This window comes from Bombyx mori, chromosome 7, assembly GCF_030269925.1.
Source record: "Bombyx mori chromosome 7, ASM3026992v2".
NCBI lineage: Eukaryota > Metazoa > Arthropoda > Insecta > Lepidoptera > Bombycidae > Bombyx > Bombyx mori.
In genome coordinates this window covers 3,658,894-3,674,694 of record NC_085113.1, presented here as the reverse complement: position 1 = coordinate 3,674,694, position 15,801 = coordinate 3,658,894, and the positions used below count along the sequence as shown (strand labels likewise).

Genomic DNA, 15,801 nt, shown 5'->3' with positions numbered 1-15,801 from the left:
TAAGTTCTAAGGTCTCAGTATAGTTACAACGGCTGCCCCATCCTTCAAACCTTTCGGTTATAATGTAATGTTTCGAAATAGGCAGTGCGGTACCTACCCGTGCCGACTCACAAGAGGTGCTACCGTCTCAAGTACCTAGGTACCAAGTATCAATTACCACCACCTTTAAATTTCAAGGAAAATGAAAATGGCATCAGAATGCGATAGATGGTATTTAAATAAGTGAATAAACTTCAAGCCTTTATATACAACTGTAGCTAGTTGTATGTATTAATTCAAATAAATGAAAATTAAAATATTTTGAACTTGAAATAGAACGTCAATGATATTCTATTTCTTAACCAAGTCTGTAGCTCTCTTGTACTTCATTAAGCCTAATCTTGCTCTAGGCTACGAAACTAATTAACGCAAACTATAGTGAATCGGCGTAATACTAAACAAATAATGTTCGCCAAAATTACTAATGATAATTTATTGAATTTCATGTTGAATGTGGGTGAGTGTTTATGTGTGTTGGCGTGTGTGAGTGAATGTTCTAATTTCAAACGTTTTCTTTTAGTATTTTGCGAAAACATGGATTTTCCATTTTCCATAGAATCAATTTTATAATATTTTTCTTGTCGTGGTAGTTTGGTATTTATATTCAGACCAAAATAGATATTTTTAGATTTTGTCGTAGGATATTATTAACTTTTGCAGGGTCACCGGACTCTTTGCGATCATACCAATAAAATCAATCATTAGGCCACGGCAGATTTATAGGTTTGAATGATATGAACTATCATAGTAAGGCTTACATTCTGAGAGAAAGATTTGATAATAATTCAATCATTTTAAACGCAGTATCGCGACCAATGGCTTCATTATCCTGCGGACAATTACATATCTTGAGGAAGCTGGCTCTTCTAAGATTAACCGCCTGCATGGAGAGATACTGCCCATCACATAAATCCGGCTGGAATTGGGAGCTACCGAAACTTATACGGAAAATCAAAACTCCTGATTATAAAGGTGAGTGTTTTTTTATTTGAAGGAAATGGGCTAGGACATTGATAAATTGGAAAATTCACGTGTATTTGATGATCGGGAGACGCGTACGCCGGTTCAAGCTCTTTAAGGACTTAGACCTCTTTCTTAACGTGACCATACGTCCTACTTTGAGCGAGATTGTCCCGCTTTCAGGCTGTCCGTCCTGCTGTCCCCAACGAGAACAAACATGTCCTGCTTTCATTTATCTGTTGTGCATTTGTTTATTAGAACCTTGCCGAATACCTACTTACTTATCCCAAATCCTTATTGTATTACAAAATACATACTAAAGTAACTCAATTTTTTTCTGTAGAAAAGTAGTTTCTTGTTGCGAAATTATTTATAAATATTGGGCAAATTGGTGTAAGAATTAAGATGCCAGTGAGGGTAAGATACCATAATAAATTATTTCAAGTCATTTTTTAAAGCATTTTTTATTTATTTTGCACTTAAATATTACATCTTACCCCGACGTACCCTATATAATATGTAGTCTGGTGTAGTGGCAAGTGACATGGTCACTACACAAGGGGGTCGCGGGTTCGAATCTCGTCAAGGGAAGATATTTGTATGATAAATATAAATGTATTTTCCAGGGTTATGGATGTATATTAAATATGTGTATGTGTATAATAAAAATCTTACATTTATTTCCGTTATCTGGTACCTGTAACACAAGTTCTTTACGAACTTATCACGGGACCAGTTAACATGGCGTGAGTGTTAGTAAATATTTATTTATTTATATATACGAACTTCCGTAGACGTCCCGCTTTGACACGATAAAGAAATGGTCACGTTACTCTTTCTGTACTGTTTCGTCTGTACCACTGGGATTGTTTTAAGGTACTAATTGAAGAAACCAACAATCTATTCTACCACCATAGATCTAAGCAAAACCGCAGCATAATTCATCTTTTTTTTTTTCTAGAACGAAAATAGATTAGGCCGTTTTCTTCGACGATCCTTAAAATCAATTTCACCATGGCGATCTTTTCAACTATGGAGAATTGAGTATTTTTTTTAACTCTAAAAATAAGGTGACAAATGCCTTAAAAACAATAAAAATATTCTGAATTTTTGTGTTGATGTTTTTCAGATAAAACAGTATTTGGTGTACCCCTAACTGTGTCACTGCAAAGGACTGGTCACGCACTCCCCAAACCGATCCAGTGTGCTTTGAACTGGCTGAAAACCAATGCATTAGATCAGGTCAGGACTTTTTAGTGTTTCTATATACTAAATTACATTAAAATGACATAACTTTAATTAATAATATTTGACATTTATAATTTTTTTTATTGCTTAGTTGCGTGGTCGAGCTCACAGCCCACCTGGTGTTAAGTGGTTACTGAAGCCCATAGACATCTACAAAGTAAATGCGCCACCCACCTTGAGATATAAGTTCTAAGGTCTCAAGTATAATTACAACAGCTGCCCCACCCTTCAAACCGAAACGCCATACTTTACTTCACCGCAGAAATAGGCGGTGTGGTCGTACTTACCCGCGCGGACTCACAAGAGGTCCTGCCACCAGTAAAAATTATTATCAAAAATCATTTATTAGCTCAGCTTACAAATTCACTTTAACATGTGATTGATAATGGGTGCATCTCATATAAAATCGCGTATTGGGTATACTTTGGTGTTCCAATACACTTCAAGATTGGTACTACGTAAATGATTTATTAACTTTCCGTTTTAAATTTTCAGATGGGCATATTCAGGAAGGCCGGAGTAAAATCAAGGATTGCGAAACTTCGTAGCGTTGTCGAAGCAGCCGGTGCAGCTAATGCCGCATTCGCTATAGAGAACATGAACACCATCGATCAGAACCAGTCAAGCTTGAACTTCGACGGCGCTCAGGCTCATGACGTTGCGGACATGGTTAAGCAATACTTCAGAGAACTACCCGATGCATTACTCACAAATAAACTCAGCGAAACTTTTATTGCTATTTTTCAACGTAAGTAATAATCTAACGATTATTATTATGTTTGCTGTAATAATTTTATGTTTGTTTTTGTTTTTTTTTTATTGCTTGGATGGATGAACGAGCTTGCAGCTCTACGACGTAAATGCGCCACCCACCTTGAGATATCAGTTCTAAGGTCTCAGTATAGTTGCAACGGCTGTCCCACCCTTCCAACCGAAACACATTACTGCTTCACGACAGAAATAGGCGGGGTGGTGGTACCTACCCGCGCGGATTCACAAGAGTCCTGCCACCAGTAATTACGCAAATTATAATTTTGCGGGTTCGATTTTTATTACACGATGTTATTCCTTCACCGTGGAAGTCAATCGTGAACATTTCTTGAGTACGTATTTCATTATAAAAATTGGTACCCGCCTGGGGGATTCGAGCACTGTTGCATCGCTCAACACGAATGCACTGGAAGTCTTTATCCTTCAGGCCACGACGACTACAAAGCAATCGTTAAATTACTGATTTATCCTAATTTGTATATATTTTCAGATGTCCCTGAACCTCTTCGTCCTGATGCAGTGCAATGTGCATTACTACTGCTACCCGAAGAGCACTTGGAGGCTTTGCATTCACTACTCATATTTCTTTCTGACGTGAGTCTTCATAATCTATATCTATATTCTATATATTATATAAAAATGACCTTGAATTATTTGTGGAAGTCCAGAGAAGGTTTAAAAGGTAGATATGCTCGGAATTAAATAAAAATAACAATTTTGTTTTTCCTTTGATGTGTTCACCGTCGGAAGGATTCCTTTTGTTTGTTTTAAGTTTATTTTATATAAAGTTTAGGTCTTTTATTTATGGATTGAGGTACTACGAAGTCTGCCGGGTCAGCTAGTAGTAGATATTTATATTTGTTTTTAGTTTTAAAAAGCTTAATGTATTTTTAATGAAAATTGTTTTCTTTTCTTATAGCATAAAAGTCAATCTTAACTATGTCAAGACCATACACGTGTTCTATTTTTGTAGTATTCTCAGCAATTAAAAGAACTTAAATTTTATACACGTAGCTTAATAATTTATATATTATTTTTACAGGTAGCCGAACATTCCGCGGTGAATCAAATGACAGCATCGAATTTGGCTGTTTGTCTGGCACCAACGTTACTGAGGCTGCATCACGCTCCACCGCAGACTGGGAGCACTAAAGAAGGGAATTCTAACAGGTAAAATCATGAAATACGATAATTTTCTGTAAGATTTATGATGCTCATAGAAGAGAAACGATAACAAATTGCGTTATAAAATTTAATAATGTTAGATAAAATTTTTGCGCATAGAAAATGTATAAAATTTCAGAAATGTTCTCTAAAATAATTAATGACAATTATAATGATAATTTATTTATTTCTCTCTTAAAGGTATAATACAAATACAAATGGAAATTAACCTTATAATTTATTTTGTAAGCCTTTGAAAGAGCTGAAGTCGTACTAGGTTCAAAGACCTGTATTACTGATCTCCAGGCTCCTTCCTTCTTAAGAAAGGTTAGGTTAGGTTAAGTCATGAACCGATGCTGCGGACTAGTGTTGAGAGATCTATCATTAATATCGTTGATAAATTCAGATTCCGCTTTTCAACAGGATGGTGATAGAAAGCGTAGCGGATCAAAGGCAGATCAGCGAAAGCCGGGCAGCCCACGCTTGTTTACTACTATTGATACAGAAACACATGCAATTATTTCTGGCTCCAGCTGACATGCTGGCCAGATGCAAATTCAACTACTTCGAAGAGAGTGTGCCGGTATGAATTCATTATTAACACAATGTGTCCTGAAATATAAAATAGTCTCTCAAATCATGAATCATTACTCAACTTTTAAATCGCCCTGTAAAAACAAACACAAGAGAAGACGAACAAAACTAAATTGCTTCATTGAATTCACGAAATTCGTTGATTCTCAGGTGTCATTAGAAGAATTGGGAGCTGATTTCAATCAAGACTGGAAAGGTTTTCAGCAGGCCTGCATCAAAGCTTTAATCAAAGAAGCCAAAGAAAAGTACGTATTGATCTTTAATAGATTTACGGTAAACAAAACTCGACTAACTCCAATATACTTTATTCTAGATATGTATAAAATTTATTTTCCAACTGCCACTTCTTATAGATCTAACTTTTTTCATGCTTTTTAGAGTCTGTGGCCGCTCGGGAAAGAGGTGAGACATCGGTGTTAGAGCGTTTATCACTCACATTCGATCATCTTTAGAGAATTACTGCAGTTCTGATCTTGAATATAGTGCTTTATTTAGATGATATGCTGATAATTACTAGAGCATTTTTAACTTGTTCTGCTTTTACTAATGATATTAATAATGAACAGAATTGTAATGATTCTTTAAGATCAACTCTCACTTCATTCTCATTGTAGATGTTTCGTGGCCACTTAGCTGTGTAAAGTGTTTATCTATTTGTATTAAAATTCGTAATCTGTAACAAATTTTTAAAATGCTAAAACTTATTTGAGAATGAACTAAATATATGAAATAAATAAAAAATCTCAACTTTACTTATTTTTAATTGATATTGATTGAATATGAATTTTGGACTAACTAGTCAGTGCAAAAAAATTCTGGCAATTGACTATGACTCTAAACTTACAGAACGAGAGGATGGATGTCAGTTTCTGGTGCGGCGCCGCATGTGGAACTCTGCTGTAAGAAAGTGGGAGACGGTCATCCACTCAGATTGTGGAGGGCGACTACAGACGTGGAAGCCCCGCCACAGGAGGTAGTTCAAAGGTTAGCTATTTCCGTCTATTCTGTCTGAATTAGATTAATTTAAATGAAGTGTTATAATATATTTATTTATTTAGATGTAGAATGGAAATATTATCATAAAAATAATAATCATGGCCAACTTTATTTCAAAAAGTAGCTACGAGTATACCGCAATTGATATGTTTCCCTAGATGATGCTTGTCAACTTGAAGGTTATCAAATATGCATTAGGTCACCCTTAAGGATAAAACCACCCATTTTACTTCTTGCGTTTAATGTCTTGCATTTCTTTTGTTTTTATTATTAAATTAGTGTTTAGGCATAGACTTTTAAGTTCAACAGGATGCATCCTTTTTAAAATCGTGTATTTATAAAACTTTGTCTTCAATAGAATTTTTTTTTTATTGCTTAGGTATGTGGACGAGCTCACAGCCCACCTGGTGTTAAGTGGTTACTGGAGCCCATAGACATCTATAACGTAAATGCGCCACACACCTTGAGATATATATATAGTTCTAAGGTCTCAGTATTGTCACAACGGCTACCCCACCCTTCAAACCGAAACGCATTACTGCTTCACGGCAAAAATAGGCGGGGCGGTGGTACCTACCCGCGCGGACTCACAAGAGGTCCTACCACCAGTTATTACGCAAATTATAATTTTGCGGGTTTGGTTTTTATTACACGATGTTATTCCTTCACCGTGGAAGTCAATCGTGAACAATTGTTAAGTACGTATTTCATTAGAAAAATTGGTACCCGCCTGCGGGATTCGAACACCGGTGCATCGCTCGATACGAATGCACCGGACGTCTTATCCTTTAGGCCACGACGACTTCAGAATACGTTTTATATATAGAATATGGAATGCGAGTGTTTTAAGTTTCATAGTTACACTACTTACAGAATACGCTGTATGCTATGGATCACGCTTTATAATATAAAATATGTGTAAATTATAACTATCCTTCTAGAATCCTCCGCGAGCGGCATATTTGGGATGATTCGCTGGTGAAGTGGAGGATTGCAGAAAAACTTGGTGCCAACGCCGAAGTGTTTCAATACGTATCGGCTTCCTGCATCAATCTTCCGCCGCGGGAGTACTGCGTTTTGCGGTGAGTTCAAGATTTTCGTGCTACTCATTTCGGATCCTCCCGATCCAATAATGTTGCCTTTTGAGGCTTTTAGGTACCTCAAGCACCGGTCACTGTTTTCGTTGAACCTGTTGCTGACTACAAAAGGCTCGGCTGATAAACTAACCCACAGACACAGCCCACTGAGTTTCTCGCCGGATCTTCTCAGTGGGTCGCGTTCCTGATCCGGTGGTAGATTTCGCGAAGCACTGCTCTGCTTGCAGGGTTAGTGCTAGCAACATCGTTAGGTTTGAGCCTCGTGAGCTCACCTACTTGTTAGGTTACGCTGGCATAGCCTCTCAAGGCTATCAACATAGGAATTTTTTTTGAAACATTTAGGTTTCAGTCTTTGAGACTCGATTTTGTATTGGATAATGAACAAGCGGACCACCTAATGCGGCCCACCTAATTATGAATTGTCTCCGTAGCCAATGGACATAATTAATGATAGGGGTACAACTAACACACTTATCACTTTTTATTATTATTCTCATAATCCTCTCGCAGGTCTGCTGGAAGAGATTTCTCAAAGAAATAAGCAGTGCCTTTGTACATAATTTTCCTATTACTCTGTACTGTGTCTTGTTTTCTGTGTGTACATAAATAAATAAATAAATAAAAAATAAATAAATAAGCTACCGATTACCACTTAACCCTTAAAACCGACACGCATTTCTGCTTCACGGCCGAAATAAGCTCAAAGGTTGAGGCTCATTTTACAAACTGCCGGGCCACTTAGCTGTGTAAAGTAACGGTGTAAAAGTAGTAATTCGGAATCGTAGTAACTAACAAACTTCTGGATGCCTCGTGCGTCTGAAATCTTCAGTAATTAGGTACCTTATGATTTATCGTTTGTTGGTTTCAGGTCGTGGCAGCAAAGCAGTGGTGGGAGCGGCAGCGGGGGTGGGGGCGGGGGCGGGTGGTGCGCCGTGGCGGAGACGTCGGTGGCGCACGGCGCGGCGCCGGCGTGCGGCCCGCGCGGCGTGGTGCTCGCCTCCCGGTACCTCGCGCAGCCGGCCGGCAAGGGGCGCAGCCGCCTCGTGCACCTGGCCAGGGTCGACACCATGTGAGTACGCACCTCTCAACATTGATTCAATTTGGATTTGGAACTCATGGAGTCGGGCGGCGGCAGGAGCGTAGGCTCGAAGTCTCGATTTTAATAGAACGCATGTCTCCCTATAAACCAGAACGCATGATTTTTTCACAATAGAAATAAGAATTGAGGAACTGGACCTCTTGCGAGTCCGCGTGGGTAGGTACCGCCACCCTGTCTATTTCTGCCGTGAACCAGTAATGCGTTTCGGTTTGAAGGGCGGGGCAGCCGTTGCAACTATACTGAGATCTTAGAACTTATATCTCAAGGTGGGTGGCGCATTTACGTTGTAGATAGATGTCTATGGGCTCTGGTAACCACTTAACACCAGGTGGACCGTGAGCTCGTCCAACCATCTAAGCAATAAATAAAAACAATCATAACCTAAAAAAAATGAGAATCACTACATAGTATAAAACAAAGTCGCTTCCTCTGTCCCTGTATCCCTATGTATGCTTAAATCTTTAAAACTACGCAATGGATTTTAATGCGTTTTTTTTTAATAGACAGAGTGATTGAAAAGGAAGGTTTATATGTATAATAACATCCATTAAATAGTGGAGAAATCAATAATAAATTACAGTTTCCGAAGCGAAGCGAGGATGGGTCGCTAGTTTTAAATAAAAAGCGACTAAATTTAACGAAAGTTAAACAAAGAATTCTCCTTTTGCTCTGTTACAAATTTAATATTTTATCATTGTAATTCTCAGGGGTCGAACGCCAGAATGGTACAATAAATGCTACGGGCACATCTGCGCCCTGTACTTGGCCAGGATTCGAGCCTCGTTCAAGCACAACACGGAAGGCCCGGAATCCAACGTATGATCCAAGCATTCCACTTAAGCCAACCTTGGCTTAAGTAGGCGTGGTGACGTCATCTGTGCGTGAAACGGACTCTAAGGTGAACGGAATAAGGTCGATAATTTCAATGGGGCCGCTATCGATATATATTTAAATAACAATAGCGTCGGACCTAGTAGTGGTGTTAAATGTTATGTTTTAATTTTAAAATGTGTTGTACAAATTTTACCTAAAATACTTCTCAATGTATGTTCGTGAGTGTTTTAAATATTAAATTATCGATATTCGTGACCAAAATTTTTAATCGATTATTCGATTGTTTTTAATCTCGTTACGATAAATGTTGATGTTATCGCATATCGCATGCGTATATTTAATTCATCTCTTTGGGATTCAAGTTCGTATTAAGATTTAAGATTTAAAATGCATAATATTAGATTAAATTTATATATATATCTAAACATTTAACTACCTCCATTTTAAATGTTTTGGATCCTTGTTATCCCGTGAAGGGAGCCACCAAAAAGCCTGAATTATTTGAGATATATTTAGTAAATTTAGTTGGAGAAACCCTATGGTGCGTTGTAAATATTTTATTAATGCAATATGTATTTCTATGTCTGAAAAGTATATCGTAGTGTTGATGTGGATGTTTTTAATATCGACAAAAATAATTCATAGAATTTAATAAACTCGAACCTTACTCATACTAGAATATTAAAAAAAAAAAAAAAATTTTTGTCGATATTAAATCCATTCATGTCGACAACAGAATATAATAAATCTTTAAAAAAAAAAACTATATGAAATAATAATATTTTACCATTAACATATGTAAAGTTATCGTTACATATCACTAGTCATATTTTATAAATAAAAACTTTAAAGTAATTCAATATTGAAATAAATGGATCACATTCAAACCGTACCTGCTGTGTGTTTAGGAATTATAGGGTTAAAGATACGTACATAGCTTCGTTGAAAATTATTAATAACTTCGTTATGACTCACTCAAAACTCAAGTACAGACAACAAAATCACTACACAATGAGATTGTTTTTCTGTAATGCGAGTGTCGCTTTATTTTTCATCATTGTTAACATATCGATCCGAGTTTTGTCATAGTGCGACTAGTTCTAGACGATAATTGTCATTGCACACAATAAACTCGCCTTTTTCGAGAGTCCTGTGTGCTCAGTGCGAGTTTTGCCGCTAGAGGCGCTGTTCTAACTGCATACAAAATTGGGTTAACTTTTACGCTATCGAGAAAGTTAAAAAACTCGCACTAAGCACACTGTTGTGTTTAAAAAAAAAACGAAAAACTGGAAAATATTTTTCTTATTTAAAACATACTTTTGACGCTTTGTTTTCCGGTTTTTTTTTAACATTCACAAAGTTACAAAACATAAAATATAGTCTTATTGAATTTGAATTTTGTTACTAGCTCCTGTTCTGACAGAGTAGTAAAGTAATTTCTGTGGTACCTACTCGGTCGTATTTTTAAGAATAATTATCATTGTTCTGAATCAAGAATATTGTAGAATCTCAATAATTTTCTTACATTGGGTCGAAATAATTACTATTTATTCCCGGAAGAAAAAAAGTAGTAAGTCGATCGCGTTGTAAAAAGTCTGATTGTAAATAGTTGTTTAGCAATGTCTAGGTGTTATAAGCATCACAATTTTTAATAATAATATTAGCAATAACGTTTATTTTGGAATGTTCTGGAATACTTCGAAGTTATAGAATCAAGCGCTAATTCAAGATGATTTTTTTTTAATTCGAATAAAATTCTAAAAGAATACCGTCGTTCAAAATACAACTTAGACTTTAGGATTATTTTTATTTTCATGCTGCCAGGCAATTTTAAATGTCAAATAACCCGGTCAAATAAAAAAGTTCGTTCATATTTTTATCGGTGGGCCTTTAACAGAAGAGTTCGATAGGGTCAGTTAGTTGTATGACGTTTGTTTCTATAATATAGTGATACCTTAAGTGTAAACCCTAAACAAGACCCTAAAAGCGCCGATTAAATATTTCTATCACGACACAACTCTGATAGCATTGTTATTCATGAATCGGGTCGCCTTCGCGCCATTATCTCGTAATATCGGGCCAATCTATCAAAAATATCCGAATCTCTTTGTAGTCATATGAAACTCTTCGAATACATTGATTCAAATCCTCAATGCCCGTATCATGTTATAATTGTTGATAGGCTGTTGAATAGAGCAGCGAGAGACTGCTAAATCGGGACCCGTTCTGGATCGAATCAGAATCTCTAAAAAAGGTATTCGGATCATTCTAGATCATGTCTCCTATCGCTTTCTTCTACTTAATAAGAGAAAAATGATAAGTGCCATTTACACGCAGTACAGTTGCATCGCTTGCAATACTGACTTAGAAAAAAAAACTTTCTCGGCCATAAACACTTTTGTCGACGTTTGAAATTGCATGCAATAATCGCGTGACAACGTTCCGACTCTGGTTTCGTTTTATAGTAACGCAATAGTTGAGATACAAATAAAAAAAGTGGTCTTATTGTGTAACGAAAAACAACCAGCCAGTATCATATCGACGCTTGAAAGGCAAACGTGACTAAGCGACAATAACTGCTTTGTACTTAAATGATAGGCAATAACAATACTCGATGCGCAAAAAAAAAAAAAAAATCTAGGTCTATTAAAATCATTTTAATCCTACAGCTACTAGCTAGATTCTACTACAACTAGATTCGTTAAAATAAATTTTGTTTTCAGGTATTTCAACTTTAAATTAGTCTACTGTAAAGTACACGCATTGTCGCTTAGTCACGTTTGCCTTTCAAGCGTCGATATGATGAGAAAAGTATTATTTCAATTTTCTCTGGGATCTTTTTTTCCTTCATATCATTTATAAGAATTGTCAACAGCCAACTCTAAAGAAAATCAATAAGATTTTCCCAGTATATTCCATAGATTAGTAATATATAAATATTAGTAATATATAATCATCGTCTTCAACTGGCGACGTAAAAACCTCATAAGATGACTACCGACTATGACCATAGTAAAAGACAGGATTTTCTTCGAAGTTTTTCCCCAGAGAACATTCCACAGAGATTTTCCTCATAAAATAAACACTTCAAAGCCAAATATCGCGTTATGAAGATATTCTTGTAAATATTAATTGATATTATGATCTGTAATCTCAAATGGTTATTGTAAAATTAGTTACCTACTTTATCACAAGTTCTCGGTGCGTTTCTAGTATATAAATGTTATATTATTATGTATATATTATGTAGTTATACGCCTTAAGCAGCAACATACATGTTTGAGAGAGTTAGGGAAATAGCACAATACAAATATACTTTTGTTTATATCAGATTACTATTGAGCCTGTCATTAACAATGGTCATAAATGTAATCGCCACGTTGATTGTTTCAATACTGTCGTTAAGAAATAATTACCTTGGACAGGTTGACTACTGGGCAACATGCAATTATAATTTATAAAATACATAACAAAGTCATTTTGAAAGCAATGTTAATTTGTAATAATTAAAAAAACATAATTTTAATGTCTGTCACTTAAAAAATAATATTCGGCGTTTGCTTTGCCAAACAAGATCTGATGAAAAAAAATACATGTAATGTTGCTGTAAGTTGCATTTAAATAATAATAATAATAAAACATCACATTATGATATATTATTATGTAATTTTATCTGTGACGTAGAGGAAAGGATAAGTAAATTTGCTAAAGTTCATAAGTCCCTGACATATTCTATAGTAATACATACATACAAATACCTATGAATGTTTGCAGTCCCTGCGTCATTGTAGTACAAAACTGATACTTACCTACGTAATATTAAATTCGTTATTTGTAATGTTGCACGGAGATTTTTGTCGAAGAAACATGTCACCTTTTGGACATGATTCAAGCGTTATCCTGTTTATAATATTCGAAATTCAATAATTGTATGCGTGTTATAATCTATAATATAAATGATATGGCTATCCTAAATTATTGACCCGTATTACATATGTTTCCAGTTTGTAACAATCATTCCAATTTCAATATATTTCTATATTTATTACCGTGTTGAGGGATTATATAATATATAATAATATATATAAATGTTTAACGTATTTTTGAAGTTAATCTTCTGCACTCTTACAAATTGTTAATGTTTTTATCGGATATAATTCTCTTCAGGGCATATTATGTAGCGTAAATGTGAAATAGCAGAATTATTCACCGTAAAATACTCTTTGTCGGTTAGTTATATTTGTGTAAAATAACTAACACATTGTGATTTTATTCGATATGGAAAAATATATGGACCATATTTTACTGAATTAATTTTGTGTTTTTTTTTTCTCTCTAAAATCTTGATTAGCTAACAGTTAGCTTTACCCAAACTTTTCCCCGATTGGTATCGTTTTATAGCTTAGATAGGTGGACGAGCTCACAACCCACCTGGCGTTAAGTGGTTACTACTGACCATAGTATTCAACAACATAAATGCCACCATCACCTTGAGACATGAGTTCTAAATCTCCTTATTGTAAGCGCAACAGCTGAATTTTCCTTCAAACCGAGAGGCAGTGATGCTTCACAGCAGAAATAGACAGGGCTATTGGCGTTTCCGACGCGGTCGCGCTCACAAGATGTCCTACCACCAGTAATTAAGCAAACAATGTCTGCAGCCTTGATTTTTATTACACGAAGTTATTTCATCTTTATTTCTTTACTATAAGTAAATTTTATTGGGGGTGGTCGAGAATGTTTAAAGACGTCGAAGGAAGTATTGTTATACTATAGATTTATAGAGCTGTTCATTGGTTGCCTTTTTGATAAAATCTTTGTTTACCCATATTATAAGTTTGCTTCTCATATCATAATTGGGCTAGACGAAAAAGGCAAGGCAGGTGAGCGAGCAAGGGCTAAGCCAGGAGGAGTGGGATTTGCTAACAGCTACTCGAGCACCTCCAAAGGAGACCTAACAACTCAAGAGTAACTGCTTCGCGAATGAATCTACTACCGGATCGGAATCGCGACCCGCTGAGAAGATCCGCCGAGAAACTCAGCGGGCTAATGCTTAGGTTAGGTTGCACGTCGAACCATTTGCCGAGTTCGACGAGTACAGCTACCCGGGTCCCTACTCCTAGTGTTAGAGCTAAAGGTGTCTAATGCATGGGTTATTGGATCTGATGGACCCGTAAGGACGTGTCTAGGGCGTCAACGATAACTAGTTCCTGCATGATCAAGATACGAAAAACTCCGAAGTCTTTAGGTTTTCTTTCACTTTTCGTCTATGTTGTGGACCGAGCCTAAAAGCTGGTGAAAGTATGCGAGACACTAATTAGGGGCGCTGTCCAGTCCGACACTAACTCTTCAAGAACAGATAAAAAAAACTCTCATTTCAATCATTGGCAACCTGAGAGGCTATTCCAACTACATACGGACCGGTAGGTGACTTCACAGGTTCAACCTAAGAGAGTTTGATAACACTGGCTCTAGCGCAGTGCGTCGCAGAATCTACCACCGGATCGCAACCTACTGAGAAGATCCGGCGTGAAACTGGGTTGTGGCTATGGGCTAGTCACATATCGAACTCTTTACTGCTTTAAATAGCTAGCTGTACTAACGAGACTGGTACCTAGATAATATAACATCAGTGCTTTAGACTCCGAATAAATCTTTGGCACGATGTCTCAGGAGGTTTTTTTTTATTTTGGTTTTATTGCTTAGATGAGTGGACGAGCTCACAGCCCATCTGCTGTTAATTGGTTACTGGAGCCCATAGACATCGACAACGTAAATTCGCCACCCACCTTGAGATATAATTAAGGTCTCAAGTATAGTTACAACGGCTGCCCCACCCTTCTAACCGAAACGCATTACTGCTTCACGGCAGAAATAGGCAGGGCGGTGGTACCCACCCGCGCGGACTCACAAGAGGTCCTACCACCAGTACCTAATTACGCAAATTATAATTTTGCGGGTTTCATTTTTATTACACGATGCTATTCCTTCACCGTGGAAGTCAATCGTAAACATTTGTTGAGTACGTATTTCATTAGAAAAATTGGTACCTACCCGCCTGAGATTCGAACACCGGTGCATCGCTCAACAAGAATACATCGGACGTCTTACCCGTTAGGCCACGACGACTTCAATTTTCATCTATTCCAGTTTTACAGCAGTTTCATACTGCAAAATATGTTTATATGTTCATGCGTGCACAATGTGAGTTCAACGCAGTTAAAAACAATTTAAGAAGGTAGGTAATTAAAGTGTAGTTAGTCAGCCAAACTCAGTCGAATTAAAGATATGGGAGGAAGAACAACAAATTTTGAAAAATAATTAAATTGCTTGTTTATATGAAAAGTTTTGTGAATTAAAGGATTGATATTAGAGTTTCGTGTTTTATTTGAATATAGGTATAATTGTTATTGGGCTTTTAAAACAAGACCTATCTATGCTTTAATTACATTTAAGTTGAAATAAATGATATGGTTTTTAATAAAATAAAGGAGACTTCATAATTATTTTGGAATGAGGGAGTAAGAAAAGATAACTGAGAGCTTTAGGACAGCAATAAATTTTTCGATCACATGGTGTATGGCTTTTTTAAGTAAGTATCCAGTCATGTGGGCTACGGCGGCAATCTACTTATGCGTCAAAAACTATGCTAGTATTTTACAAAACACTCCACTGCCATTAACCTCAACGGTATTTTTAATGGGTGAGAGTCAATACTCAGTCAATACAATAATTACCAACTAGACTTGGAAAGAACTTCAAAAATTGCATCATGCAGGTCTCGACCAATAGCGTTACGACATTTCTAGGTGATCACTGTGATTGGCTGAAAAAATTGTATGGCTGCTGTTAGAAATACGTGTCGTTCCGTCGAACGCATAAGTTTCATTCATTTCAAAAAAATGTTTTCTATAAATAGTAAAGTTTTCACTTCTTTGTCACCGCAAAGGCCTAGAAGAATTTTTATATACATGTTGTAACTATTTTTTTTTAAATTAA

The 15,801-nt window shown here is 36.4% G+C and overlaps 1 protein-coding gene across 3 annotated transcripts in view; it reads left to right on the top strand.

The window, feature by feature from the left end:
* Window positions 1-13,116, top strand: part of LOC101737427 (rho GTPase-activating protein 7) — a 371,551-nt gene extending 358,435 nt beyond the window's left edge. For all 3 annotated transcript variants that reach the window (XM_038011933.2, XM_062669352.1, XM_062669353.1), the window contains exons 10-20: window positions 844-1,011; window positions 2,129-2,241; window positions 2,743-2,995; window positions 3,509-3,612; window positions 4,061-4,188; window positions 4,606-4,765; window positions 4,927-5,021; window positions 5,623-5,760; window positions 6,714-6,854; window positions 7,738-7,938; window positions 8,676-13,116. In XM_038011933.2, the coding sequence (XP_037867861.1) occupies window positions 844-1,011; window positions 2,129-2,241; window positions 2,743-2,995; window positions 3,509-3,612; window positions 4,061-4,188; window positions 4,606-4,765; window positions 4,927-5,021; window positions 5,623-5,760; window positions 6,714-6,854; window positions 7,738-7,938; window positions 8,676-8,790 (1,616 nt within the window). In that variant the 3' untranslated portion in view covers window positions 8,791-13,116. The remainder of the gene's footprint in view (window positions 1-843; window positions 1,012-2,128; window positions 2,242-2,742; window positions 2,996-3,508; window positions 3,613-4,060; window positions 4,189-4,605; window positions 4,766-4,926; window positions 5,022-5,622; window positions 5,761-6,713; window positions 6,855-7,737; window positions 7,939-8,675) is intronic.
* The last annotated feature ends 2,685 nt before the right edge of the window (window positions 13,117-15,801 follow it).